This window comes from Paramisgurnus dabryanus, chromosome 6 (assembly GCF_030506205.2).
Source record: "Paramisgurnus dabryanus chromosome 6, PD_genome_1.1, whole genome shotgun sequence".
NCBI classification, from domain to species: Eukaryota; Metazoa; Chordata; class Actinopteri; order Cypriniformes; family Cobitidae; genus Paramisgurnus; species Paramisgurnus dabryanus.
This window is the reverse complement of record NC_133342.1, coordinates 19939122-19954170: the sequence shown is the minus strand read 5'-3', so window position 1 is coordinate 19954170 and position 15049 is coordinate 19939122. Positions and strand designations below refer to the sequence as shown.

General features: G+C 36.9%; 1 protein-coding gene across 2 annotated transcripts in view; it reads right to left on the bottom strand.

The window, feature by feature from the left end:
• Window positions 1–15049, bottom strand: part of pex5lb (peroxisomal biogenesis factor 5-like b) — a 42403-nt gene that overhangs the window by 22180 nt on the left and 5174 nt on the right. Inside the window, exons 2-6 of one of the 2 annotated variants that reach the window (XM_065275884.2) lie at window positions 9343–9435; window positions 5299–5410; window positions 4713–4925; window positions 2557–2686; window positions 901–991 (exon numbers count right to left, since the gene is read on the bottom strand). In XM_065275884.2, the coding sequence (XP_065131956.1) occupies window positions 901–991; window positions 2557–2686; window positions 4713–4925; window positions 5299–5410; window positions 9343–9435 (639 nt within the window). The remainder of the gene's footprint in view (window positions 1–900; window positions 992–2556; window positions 2687–4712; window positions 4926–5298; window positions 5411–9342; window positions 9436–15049) is intronic. The other variant, XM_065275885.2, reaches the window with a different exon arrangement.

The window sequence follows — 15049 nt, the reverse complement described above, 5'->3', positions numbered from 1 at the left end:
AACTAAATTCCTTCACAAAAACTAATTTTTTTAAAATATTTTTAAAGAAAAAATCCATAACGAGTTTATAAGGAGAGAAAGAAATATATAGGACAAAACGTTTTTTTTCCCCGTTTTGTTTGTTTGTATATTGTTTGTTTGAAAGCTGAGGGTCTATTCATTTGATATATTTGTATGTTTATATATTTTTAGAAGAAAAACACAAAAAGATTTGTCAAAATTTTTAGAAGAAAAACACAACAAGAATTGTCAAAAATTGAAATCAATGACTGAAATCAAACTTTAATGTTTATAATCTTATGAGATTTTAGACTAGATTTCATAACAGAATAATTTAAAAACTAAAATACTTTTTGGGGTCTCTCTTCATTTTTATATATATATTTGTCTAATAGTAAATAACATTCAAGACGATAACTATTTTTAGCTTACTGTATGTCTCAAAAAAAATATAATCATTCATTCTGACATATATAAAATCTGTCAGATGAAAAACTTGTTTTTGGTTCATGCTCAGAAAAAGTGCACAGTTCTGTACATTCTGCACTTGAGCAAACAAATTTGTCCCCTTCCATCAAGTGAGCTATAAAACATGGAAGGCCTTTTATAGTAACATTCTGTATCTGTCAGGTGCAAAGATGTATGGGTATATAAATTGTGCTTCTCTAGCATTACCTCACCTTACTATTTCGAGTATAATCCCCACAAGTATTTGGTTCTTTATCTAATAAAACAATTTTGTTCCCCCAAAGGCCGCAGGGAGGGTTTGTTTCACTTTAGACAGACAGAAAAACCTTTCTCTGAGAACGTATGGAAAGATGATCAATACTAAACACTGCTGCAGTCTTTTACATTGTGATTCATGAGATCAAACTATCATTAGTGCGTACAGTATGATACCTCAGGTGCCGGTCCAGGGTCTGATTCGGTGCTAATGCTGAGCTCCAGGGCGCTGTGTCTGTTAGAGAAATCTGTTTTGAAATCGGCAGACCTGAAGAGAAAGAAATGCCACAAATCATTAATGTTCTTATTTTTTGGCAATAATGACTATACTGCACAGAGACAACTGTATTAACTGTCCAAATCTGGCAGCCATTATGAATGATGATGCTCTTAAAAATTTACTGTACTGATTTGTCTTTTATAACAAGTGAATGGAGAAGCCCTCACCTCCTGCTGCCCCTATGTTTACTTCTGATAGGCTAACATTAAATGACATAAAATTGTATCTGGGCACCCCAGTAATCCCTTTATAAAGCCACTACATGAATTAAATAATGATATTGCATGAATGCTCTCGGCACGTATTACAAGTTCATCAAATTCCCACCTCAGGCCATTCAGAAATACTGGTTTGTTGCCAGAATCCAAATTGCACAGAAAACGAATTTGATGTATGACAGCATGCGAAACGACTTTTAACCTTGGGTCCCTTGCAGTGTAAGCCTCAGACGTCACGGACCGTTGACTCAAAGTCTGATACATACAAAACACTTTTCTGAAAAAAACTAGCAGATCCTTGGCAATTCAAAGTGGCCATGGTTTCCAGACCTCTGGCTTTGTGAGACTATGTCCCTTGTGAGTACTTTGACCTGAATACAAACCGAATGTGGCCACCACATGGATCAGACCGCCCACTAATGTGCAATGTTTTATAATTGCATCTTAGAGATTTTGAATCTGTTTACTATTATTTTTTTTATAAGTAAAGGTTTTTGCCAAACAAAACTTTGCATGCACTTAGAGGGTTTTGCAGCAAAAGATTGGTTAAATACCAATTAAATAACTGAAGTGGCATTCATCAAAATAAGCCATTTCAATTACTGACTAATAACCTTCTATTTGCCATTAAAGGGGACATTTCACAAGACTTTGTTAAGATGTGAAATAAATCTTTGGTATCCCCAGAGTACATATGTGAAGTTCAAACTCAAAATACCATATAGATAATTTATTATAACATGTTAAAACTGCCACTTTGTAGGTGAGAGCAAATATGTGCTGTTTTTGGGTGTGTCCTTTTAAATGCAAATGAGCTGATCTCTGCACTAAATGGCAGTGTAGTGGTTGGATAGTGCAGATTAAGGGGATGTATTATCCCCTTCTGACATCACAACGGGAGCCAAATTTCCCATGCTTGCAGAGAATGGTTTACCAAAACTAAGTTACTGGGTTGATCTTTTTCACATTTTCTAGGTTGATATAAGCACTGGGGAACCAATTGTAGCACTTAAACATGGAAAAAGTCAGATTTTCATGATTTTTGCTGAACCAAAACATAAGAGGCTGAAAAAAATTTCACTTTGAGGGTTTTGCATCTGGACTCCTTATATGCACCAGGCACCCTAGTGGTCGGTTTAAACTGTTTAGCTTCTTTTGACTGTCTGAGGCTGTGTGGCCATCATGCAACTTTCGTAGCAACATTCATGCTTTCAGAAATCCAATTTGCTGCATTCCCCCTTGATTTCAAACTGACCTTCAAACTGATCTCACACATCCTTACCCATAAAAGAGCCCATATTTAGTGTAAACAGACGTAATGAGAGCTGACCATACCATAGAAGCTCACTGGAAGAATGGTTGGATGTGCATCTCTTCCTCTCATACCTCCACTTCCTTCCTCCATTCAAGGCACTGTCTGGGTGAAGGTTCACCTCTTCCCATTTCTCCAGGGGCGAGCTGCTCACTGAAGAGAAAGGACAGTTAGCGTGCAGTGAGACAGGAAATCATAAATTACAGGGTGTCATAAATTTCGTGCTATTTAATGAAACAATATATCAGCGCAAAGCTAGCCTTATCCAGCACCAGGTAAGGAATATATCTGATAGGTCAAGGCTTGCCGTTCTTAACCAGATTGTTGCCTGCGGCTCGCAATTGAATAAAAGCAGTTGGCCTGCTGGATGATAAATTTATTACAACAGGAAAAACACGCCAATGCTTGGCTTACAGTAGCTTAAGGCGTAATCTACTGGAAATGAACTTTACACTGCAAGTTGTTTAATGCTTTCCAGAGGATTAAGATAAACCAGTGTAGTGTTTAATTTAAAACCACATCTAGTGTAAGTTGCAGACAAACGACATGGTTAAAAATAAAAATGAATACATTTCTACTTTCCATAATTTCCACCGCTTCAGTTCTGCTACATTAAATTTAATCATATGCTAAACCAAGGGTTTGATGCCAAATGAACTGTTTTCTGATGAAGAGGGAAAAACCTAGCAAAAATCTAATTACATTGAGAGCCTGGATTAAATCAACTGTAAGTTCAATCATAAGCATATCTTAAACTGATTAAAAGAAATCTATTAAATTTCTGTTCTTTCGCAGATTATAAGGGACAACTTTTCTAATGCGTTCCATTAATTAACAGTTTTGTTCATGGTGGGAAGATCCAGCAGTTATGTAGTGAATCCAGGTCAGGGTAACCGTGGTAAAATATAATGCCCAATCCTGTAGGATTTTGCTTTGTGCCAGTTTGTACATCAGGGGTCTCCAACCTTTTTGTGAACAAGGGCTACCACAATTAATAAAATCTGGAGGGCTACACAAAATTTTTTGTTTTACTTGGTAATATGTTGGATCATTATTTGAAATGTTAAAATACACTAAAGAAGCTAAGCTAATATAAAAATATGTAATAAATAAATAAATAAATATTACAGTTGAGACTATTAATAGAATGTGTTTGGCGTGAAACTCAAAGACTCCATGTGGGCAACCTGGTGCCCGAGGGCACCATGTTGGAGACCACTGTTGTACATACTAAGACGTTGTTGCCAAAAAAAGCATCAGATAGTACTAGAAGACTAGGACCACACAGTACTTTATGTAAGGGATAATGTATAGGCAGCTGGTTGTTATAGCAGAAATACAGCGGGGAAAATAAGTATCAGTATAAGCATTTTTATCAGTAAGTGTCATTTCTCTTCATTAATTATGACTCAACCTGTATACATAAATGTTCTGATTTCTTTGAATGAATTCAATATTTGGCTTGATGGCTATCTGGTGGAAATTGTGTGTCAATAGCCCACTGAGAAATCCCCTTATGGATAAACATGCTGATGTGTCAAAAACTTATTTTCCCTGCTGTAACTTATTATTTCTTATAATATTTCGTGATAACAACCGGCTGCATGTAAATTATCCCGCTATTTACTTAATTAGTAAAGTAAGGAACATTAAATATTGATTTTATTAGCTAATTTTTTATGAATGCAGACCTTCTGCGAGAAAAACTTTCGGTTTTAAAATAAGACAAGATGTTCAAATGTCACAAACACACTATTTTGTAAATATAATGTCATATATGTTATTAAAAGACATATTTATATTTATTTTTTGTGTAATATTACACTGTACCTTTAAAAAGGATTTGCAGCTGTGTGTTATTAGTTTCAGGCGGTTTTAATCTTGGAATATCATACTTCGGAATGTCACAATTGGCCAATCAGAATCAAGCATTTTGCCAAGTAATGCCGTGTATTAATAACAAGTAATGTTGTGTGAACTAAACACTTTTTCAAAGTTAATGTAAACATTCGAAAAATTACACACATCACCTCTAAAGCTCTTCTACTTGCATCTACTTCACGAATTTCTTGTTTCTGCCATTAAAAATATGTGGGGGGAGAAGCCCTGGCAACCTTTTACAACATACTATTATTAAAAACTTAATAAATAGAATTAAAGTATCTTTATAGAGATATACCTGAATCTAAAGAGGCTCTTTCAGCGTTGGAAGGACTGGGAGATGAAGGTTCAGTCTCCACCTGGATCAGCTCTGTCTCTTCCGTCTTCTTCCTGCGGAGGCTGCTTTTGGAGAAGCCGTTCTTACGAGACCCGCGAGGACTGCGTCTGTCCCAACTCCAGCGCCTCTCACACGGTTCACTTAAGTCCACCAGATCTAATGCTGTGGACAAGACTAAAAAACATGGAGGAATGCATCAGAAACCACATCTGCACATGTTCTGAAGATCCAAACCCATGCAAATCTTACTGCCACAATGCAAAGTCCTGCTTTGGGTGACTGGCAGGGTTGCTATGCAGTAACTAAGGTATTCAAAGTAGTTTGTTGCATGTTGTTATTCTAGGCTGGGGTTTGTAGGGTATTTTCGGTGGCTGTTAGATGGCTGCTTACTATATTATGTAAATGAGGCAACACAGCATTCTGAGGCAGAAATATTGGCTGCTGAACTATGCAATGCCTTAATAAAGCTATAGGACAGAGAAAGAGCAGAACAAATGAATGGGACAAACAGGAGGAACAGATGACAGTGCAGTAATTATAGAGGAACCTGCTGTGTTGGAGGTGATTGGTCGTGTGGCTCCATCACTCTTGCTTACAGTCTGGAAGTCATCGATGGAGGGACTCAGCAACGGCCGGCTCTCCTGCTGCTCACTACACAACTGCGAGACAACACAACAAAAAACACAATTATTTTATTCTTCCCACACCATATTAATTGTAACGTTTGTGGAGCTTTTGTAAAACCTATTACATTTACATTTTTTTCATTTTGTTCAAAGCGATTTACAAGTGAGGAATACAATAAGCGAGTCATCATGAAGAAGCAAATAATAGACACAAGAAGTTCACAATACACTCAAAAAAATGAACTTGGTTGGAGTCAGTTTTACTAAATAATTTCTTGTTCACTTTACTTAACAAACACAAGTAACGGCATATGATTAATTTAACTTAGTAATTTCAACAAAAGACTGTGTCTTGTCAGCTTTACTTCAAAATTATTTGTTCAGCCAATAAAACATTGTTGCGTAAAAGTAACAGATTAATAAAACCAATACAGACTTGCATCTCATTGGCTGATGATGCTGCAGTGTATTATGGGTAAATTGTTGTTCTGGCAGAATTGTTGTACCCTTTTGCAAAAGTGTAGCACGATTAGATAGGTACCTGAGTATTAAAGGCGGAGTCCATGATGTTTGAAAGCCAATGTTGATATTTGAAATCACCTAAACAAACACGCCCCTACCCCAATAGAATCTGGACCGTCTGTTGATAGACCCGCCCCACACATACGCAACCCGGCATTTGATTTGATTTGATTGGCTATAAGTGTGTTTTGGTAGTCGGCCCGTCTCCTTTTCCAAACCGTTTTTCAAACATCGTGGACTCCGCCTTTAAGTGGCCAAGTATTAGTTAATTAACTTGTTCTGATATATTTTAGAACAAAACAAACCAACAAACGGTTTGAAATGTTACATTGCATTTCAAATATGTTTGTGATATGTTTGATAAACTGTAATTAAATAAAGGTTGTATTGAGCTGCACTCTGATTGACTGATTTGTTGTTATGGAGTTATTAAATCATTATTTTTTTTCATCAATTAAATGTTTCATAATAGTGACTTTACTAGGATTTCTTTAGTCCATGTAACATTTAAATTGTCAATTTTACACAAACTTTTTTAGTAAATACAACTTACATTTTATTTGTTGCCATTACTTAACAAAGCTATGTGGAACCCACTTGACGAAGGTTTTTTAAGTAAATCCAACTTTTTATTTTTTTGAGTGTACAAGTTTCCGACCTTGCTTAAGAGTAGCATAAGTTAGAATAGGGAAGGATTAAAGGCAGAGAAAGCATTTCTTTTTTAAGATAAGATTAAGTGCTCTCGAAAAGAGATGAGTTTTCAGCTGGATGAATGCGAGGAGATCATTTCACCAGCAAGGAACGGTGAACGAAAAATATCCTGGAGAGCGATTTATTAAAAAACTAATTATATTTGATGGTGCAAAATGACAGAGTTCAACTTTAAATACATTGTGTGCATCACATGCTTCCATTCCTTCATGTGTCATGTTCTCATTGGTCTATTTTCTTGATTGTTATTGTGTTGCATGCTGACATGTTTATGTCCTTGTTCAAGTCATGCCATGGACTATTGTTTGCGATTTGGATTTATTTAAATCACTTTTATTGACGAAGACCTTGCCTATGTCTCGTGTTTAGACATGATTTTTGGTTACAGCATGCAATAAAAAAATTATACTTATTACTTTCACAAATGATACATAATTATATTATATGGTGTAAGAACCAAACAGCTACTTTAGATTATATGTCAATCGTAAACAACACAATACGTGAGAAGTTGTCCTATTACTGGTGGATGTTTCTATTAAAATGGATTTAGGCTTTGAGAGGGTCAATATTAATTTACTGAAAGATACACAAAATCATCATTGTATAAATGTGCAGAAAGTCAAACAGTTGTGATAAATTCAAATTTAAAGGGGACATATCATGAAAATCTGACTTTTTCTTTGTTTAAGTGCTATAATTGGGTCCCCTGTTCTTCTATCAACCTAGAAAATGTGAAAAAGATCAACCCAGTAACTTAGTTTTGGTAAACCATTCTCTGCATGTAAAAAATAGGTAATGTAAAAAATAGGTAATTGAAATTTGGCTCTCCTTGTGATGTCAGAAGCCCCTTAATCGGCACAATCCAACCACGGCACTGCCATGGCATGTAGTGCAGAGATCAGCTCATTTGCATTTTAAAGGACACACCCAAAAAGGCAGATTTTTGCTCACACCTACAAAGCGGACATTTTAACATGCTATGATAAATTATCAATGAGGTTTTTTTAACTAGAACTTCACATATGTACTCTGGAGACACCAAAGATTTATTTTACATTTTTAAAAAGTATTTTGAAATGTCCCCTTTAAAAACCACATGCTTACTGCCAGTTGTAATGCATCTTTTGGTAAAAGTGAAACAATGCGGCAACAATTTGACTATTGAAAGGTCTCTTGTTGTAGATATTATATTGACAAGATGTATGTAAATATTCTGTGGTGTGGCTGGATATGAAGCAAATTTCTTTGGATCTGGCAATAAGAAATAATGCAATGGTAAAATACAAGTCATGGACAGATCCATGTATAAGCCTTGTTTTTTATGAATACAGAACCCATGATACATGTACAATTTTGTTTTTACATTTTGTGTATAAATAAAAATTTCTTAAAGGTGACATAGAATGATTGAACAGGGTATTTATCCTTGTTCTGTGGTGTGACATGTAGACAAACATTTTTTTGTTTGGGTCTGTAATGCCTTAGAAGCTTCCTAAAAACCTCTCTCAGTTTGCTCTAATAGGGTGGGGGATTTTAAACAAGTGGGTTTGCACCTATTTGGCTCCCCCTACTGGCTTAACTTGCAATCTCATTACTGATTGGCTGACTTTGCTGCCACTCAAAAAATGTAGCCAAATATTTTAAAGTGGAGGGGCAGAGAGATGCCTGTGATGTCATAAGCATCAGTTTTTCAGATTGGGCCGTTTTCTGGCTGACATTTCTAAAAGAGGAATTTCTATGAGACTGAGATGTTTAGTATGTCTAGCACTTTTTGTATGTTTGTGAATGTGAGTAGACTACCATTATTCAACAAAGACAAGGTAAAAATGGTTTATCATTCTCTGTCCCCTTTAACTTTACTCAACTGTCTTTTACCTAAAACTCAAAGATGCTCATTGTAGCTTTAAAGACTTTAAAGACCACAATTCTTTTTGCAATCTCACCAATTACTATAGAATTTCACTTGCTTTTTTGTTTAGGAACAGCTATGTAGTCTTAATTAGCTCATTTTCGGTAGTAACTGGCAGTAAAATTCCCTTTTGAGCAGCTCATCACTATGTACTGAGAAATCCATGGCTCTTTGCTGTTTCCCAATGGAATAGAAACAAGCCTTTAAAAATTACATAATCCTCAAACAGCCTAAACCTATTCACAGTCAGCCGAAGATTGCGTCCAATCTTCGTTTAGAACACAAAAGGGCTGGTACAACAATAAACATGAAACACATCGGCAGATTCGGCACCCCACATTGCAGCAGAAATACACAAAATCCACATTTTAATTTGCCTCCTCCTACGGTCAAATTATTTCCTAACAAGCAGCCAGCAAGTAACATCAACATGCAGGTCTGGCTTAAAACAGGCCACATACATGCCATCACAATAAATGCAAAACAGAAATAAAATGAAAACAGCAGGACCATCGACAGCTGCTTATGGGGAGTGAAGATAAACAAAGAGTAGCACTCACATAAAGCAAATGCCACAAATCTGCTTTGTCATGTAATATTACGAGTGTGCAGTGGTCCCGATAGACCTTTCCATTGACATGGTTCCTGTGTGAACCCCATAGAGCAGCTTGCTTTTAAAAAACTCAGCACTTCCACACACACACATGGCTCATTAATGGGTACTTCAAACAGGGTGCACCAAGCTCTACATCACTGTTTCAAATTCTCACTAATAAGATGCTTGGTGCTCCCTGTTGGTGGGTGTATGTGCTCAGCCCACCTTGGTTGTGACGGTGAGCAGGGGTTTTCCATCTGAGGATGCCTTACTTGGTAGCTCCATCAGCACCATAGCAACCGCCCTAGAGTCTTTTCCCTATAACAGTGAAATCAACAGTGAATTGTGTCAGTTTGTGCTCCCATTCTTGCAGGGATTGTGTGGTTTTTGAGAAAAAACACATTACCAATTCAAATGATTTCAAATTGATTTACAGACACCAACTCTTGAAGACATTTTTGTTTGTTGGGAAAAATCTGCAATTCATCCAACTGACACAAAACAATGTGCATAAGTGACATGCTGCCATCTAACAACAGGCACAACATAAGATCTATTTGATATGAGAGGAAAAATGATCATATAGCCAAAACCACACCACAACAAAAACAACTTGCAGAGCTCATCTTCAAGACATGCTAAAGCAGTAAACCAGATGGACTACAGGTCAGGGATATGGATACTACAGACCGTCCAAAAACACAAGGCATACAAGTCAGACAGACAGATCAAAGCACTTAAGCCACTACTGGGACATGAAAGCCATTTACTGGCAATGTTTAACACTGCAGACTGACATTTACACCCTAGTTTGATGGGTTCAATAATTATACTGTTTGACAAATTCAAGATAATCGCTGTGTTGTTTTATATACAGATCAATGATGTGAGGAGCCAATTCAACACTGTTGGATCCATAAAAAATATTTCTGAAATGCGAGTAAGGTAACAAAAATTCAAATGCTTATTTTAAGAAATTTTATGTTTTACTTCATTATAACCCAGCACAACTAAAAAGCCAACCCATATTATCTGTGATATTCTGGTCTACAGATATTTTTTTGTGTATCATCGAATTTTTTATCACTTTTTTGCTAGAGCAAAAACATCTTATGCTTGCTTGGAAAAAGAGCACTCTTCTTCTTAAAAAACTGGACGAATGGTGTGTGACCTGTAAAATATTAGGGTTGTTAGTAGGGGTGTAAAGGTTCTTGGTAAAGAATCGAAGCGTCCTGTTATCCTCTGACTGTTTGGGATGCACGTGCACCCCGGTGCACCGTGTTTGATTCGACCATGCATTTCTAATACAGTTTGTTGAAAAACAACACATAAAAATGCTAATGTTTGGTTCTGAATAAGCTAAATAAGTGAGAACCTGTCCAATCAACTCGTAGTATGCAAATCTGTCACAGTTCCTTCTCACATGTTGGTGTGTGTGCCGTGGACGTGATGAGACAGAAACAGCACACATTGCCTTCTGTGTTTAAATGTAAACAAACTGATCTTCTTCCAAAAAAACTTTGCATTAAATATAAAAAGTAACACCGTGAAGTGCACAGTTAAGTTTGTACATATAGTATAATAATAAAATATTGATTATGGCAGAGGTTAAAAACAGCTTAGGTTTTTATTTTGGTAAAGAACCCTGTTGTGATCAAAGTGTACCGAAACCGTGACCATAAAAGTCCATTATACGCACCGAACCGCAAGTAATTAGAACCGTTACACCCCTAGTTGTTAGGGGTTAATAGGCAGGCACCACTTATAACATCTGATCATATCTATGTGTTACAGAAAGGTGAAGAAGCAAAGAAAAGCATTCAGTCAGAAACAAACTTTAAAAAATCCCTGTAATAGTCTCTGAGAAACCATAACAAAGTCCATCAGCAGCTATATATGCCCTCCCTCATCACTGCACCTGTGTGCATCTTTTTTATGTACCTTCTGCTTCTAATATATTCAGAAATCTGTAAAGTCTATAAAACATGTTTTTTTATTGTAAATATCTATAGATAGGACAAATATCTAAATAATTGTTTGAAGGTGATGTAAGCACAAACACTATTCATTTAGGGAAAAACTGTCACATTTATGTACTCTGTGTTGGGTTTGTGGTTTTTATCAGATGTGTGATCATCCCTATGCCCCTTAAAATACTTCACAAACAGCACAATAAGTGACATTTCAGTCCAACTCCCCCAGGCTGACCAGAGGTGCCACTCCAGTAAACTGACCACAATGGTGCAGCCATACAACATTTAGCAGCACTGACTCCAAATTTTGTGTGATAAATGATTCAGTTTATGCACACTTGCACAGCGTAACAGGCAAAGATTATGTAAATGTTTTTTTTGGGGTCACCCAATGACAGTAAGGTCTCAGTGGTGAAGTATCTGTTATTATTTACTCATGTGCTGCTGCTGTTGGTTTGATTGCTTTGAAACAAGCACGAAGGACTAAATTATTAATAAAACAGGAAATTACAGGTTTCAGCTTTTTCCCTATAGTGTTCTCCATTAAAGGGATTATGGAGTACAGAATTACAATATGGAAGGTTATCACACTATGACTGCCAGACATGTATGTGCCCAGAACTGTTATACAATACAGTGAGCCTTATTAAAAATTTAAAAAATTAAATAAAAAATTCACCCTGATGACTTCAAGGACATTTTGAGAAAGTAAGTTTAGTAAGGTCTGTTTTTATTTAGTAATTTTATTTGCAACACTAAAAAACATTTCTGTAGATGGGGGCATCATAAAAACAACTAGCTCCATCAGTTTGATACATTTCCACACGTGGTGGTGACTCAGGATGTGTTGACTGGGTGAAAATGGATGCTCCAAAGAAAGGATCTGCAAGCAGAGGAATTGTGGAGAATGCCAACACAAGCGCTAAATGATTTAAACATCTACAGGAAAGATATGTAGTCTCAAAAGCTGCTGGATACTAGCACAGATGACTAATTTATCTACATTGTATTACGTCTAAGACTCGCAACTGACACTATGAAATGATATAGCTGAGTGAGGTAAATAGAGGAAAATAATGCTGCATACTGTGAATGGGTATGATATATTTACATCAAATTTCTATTTAACAATTATATTTACTAAAGGTTTTTTTTTATTCAAAAGATAATGGTTGCACCTTTAAAGAGCACCTTTTACGTAGCTAAAAACAACGTTATTGTGTGTATTTGGTCTAATACAAAGCGTTTGCATGGTTTATGGCTAAAAAACATTATTTTGAAATAATGGGAAATGAAATAATTGGAACAAACTAATGAAAACATATAGCTGGAATTGCAATTCAAGTTGCTTTAGTTAAAGCATCCATCATATCCGCAAATGTAAATGCAATGAAACATGTAATAGACATGTTACATACTACTTCATCTGCAAATAGAAGCAAAAGATAATTCAACATTTCTATTATTCTAGTTTGCACATATCAAGCAAGGATCAAAGAGCAGCGTCGGGTAAGAACAAAAACATTCTGTTACCTTGAACACCTGCCAAGCAATACCTTGGAGAAGAAGGAATTCTACAGCTTCATCAATCTTTGCTCATATCGGAGGTCAGTGTGGGCTCTGCCGAGACCCACCTGGGGCTTATTAACATTAATCTTACCATCAGCAACTTATTCAAAGTTATTTAAAATGCCCCATGTTTATATATATATATATATATATATATATATATATCCATGCAATAATTCTGTCAGACGTTTAAACGTGTTTGTCTAGCTAGCGCATTGTTGCACAAACCATGACACAACATTATTTGTTAGTCTGGCAGGATGTGACGGTTGTTTCAATATAGAAAGCCACTGCACTACGCTTCAGACAGAAAAAGCCTGTGCTATTTGCACCATGCTTTTTTCAATTTACAATAATCCTCTGCGCTCTGCACCTATTTTCACCAGGGAATATCTGTGCCATCCACCGTGTCTGTTGTGTCAGATGGCAGTCTGTGGTCTGTGGACCGTGATCCGGTTCAGGGACTGTGGCCCGAGCTGTCATTAGAAAAATCCAGATGTTTTAAGTGATTAGCAGTTTAAGCTGCAACCAACAGCAACCTGGCTCATGGTTTGCATCTGACCCACTTTCTGAAGTCTTGTTGAGAATGATCTCCAGGCAGACTGTATAAAGGCCCGGGTATACTTTTTTTCCGCGTCCGCGTCCGGCTCGCGCGCGCACGCGTCCGCGCAGCTTTCCGGGTATAGTCCTCGCGGCTACACGCGGATGGCCGCGTTCGACACTATACGCAATACATATGATTTCTTATTCAAATTATTAGTCTAACAGGCTGTCAGGGCAGCACTGATTTGGAGACATTTACAGTACATTATAACATTAGGATAGGTGAAGAAAAGTAACTGATCCACCATTGCAAACACAGTTTAGAACAAACAAGAAGACAACAAAGAACAGGAATCAAACAAACATGCTCCAGAGCTTTCTGTTCTTGGAAGAAGTAAAAGTTAAAGAAGAAAAACGATAGTGTGTGTGCAAATGCTGTCTATTTCCTTTGTATAATTGTTTATAGTGGAGTGTCCTGTCTAAATATTTTCATGCGCATGCGCTGTCGTACGCGGACTGTACGCGCACTGTCCGCGCGGTCTCAAATTTTGGGCTGCACGCGGACGGTCCGCGCGGCCGGCCGCGGACCCTCCTGATGACGAAAATGACGTCATGCGGACGGCGCGCATACGCGGACGTCCCGAGTATACTTTCGGCTTAAGCCCTGCCTTTAACCATCCAAGGACTTAATGACATTTAAATATTCAGTGTTAAATTCATGAATGGGACCAACCTATTAACTTACAATGAAACTGGCAAGTTCAGCACAGTTTGAGGGACTAAGGCCGTGTGAGGTTATTTTTCAGCCTTTGGGAGAAATAGCTTATGATAAGCATACATACACATTTTTCTGTGTATTTTCTGTAATCTGTCTGAGAAAAGGGCTAAAATATATGGATTGGCTGTATACACAAAGACGCAAGGGTGTCGTTTCAGATTTATCCACTCTGGGATCAGGTTTAAAAAAAATAGTGGATTTATGCTGATTTATGCTCCCAAAATGTTGCGTCCGTCTGGACGGCACGCCATTTCGATAACATTTTTAGCATTGTCTACTGAAAAGTGCTTTATGTTACAGTTCAACTTTAATTGACTTTCAAAAGCAGCTATCCAATGTAGACCATACTAATCCAGATAAGGCTGTACAAGTTCTGCACCACTATCAGAAATGCAAAAAACAGGAATCGTAATTTCTCTAAACAATTTTTCTTTTATCAGTTAAATAAACAGACAGTCCCATCCTATTTTGGTGCCCCTATTTTGGTGTGTAAATGTGTATTAGTAAATGTTCACGATCTGCAAAGTTACAAATTGCAAAATCTACAATGATGCAAGTAATCGTATTCAACATAAATCTCTTTTCTTGGACTATAATGAAAGCAAGGATTATAGGCAACAGTTTACATCCGCAGCATACTGACGTTGACTCGATGCACGTTATCACAATTTTGCCCAAATCTGACTAAAAGCCTGTAAGTATGTTTTCATATTTAAAGAATTTACTACTGACTAAACCATGATTCAAACGCAAGTTTTGAGCAGTGTAGAGTAGCGCTTGTTGTTTCTACGATCACAAATGCAGACATGGTTTTATGTTTTAGTATCCTTACCTTAACAATCTGTTATGTTCTGCTTAAGCCACTCTGGCAAAGTTGATTGATCAGCTTGATCTGACTTTTCTGGATCAGATTCGACTTGATATTATCACCTGTAAGTTTTGCTTTGGGAGCTGATCTTCCAAATATGGTAAGGAGCGTCACATTTGCGCATTTTTCCTTTGTATTGGGTGGTTTGATTAACATTAATGACACAGACTTAAGTAGGTTAATTGAGGTTTACTGTCTCTT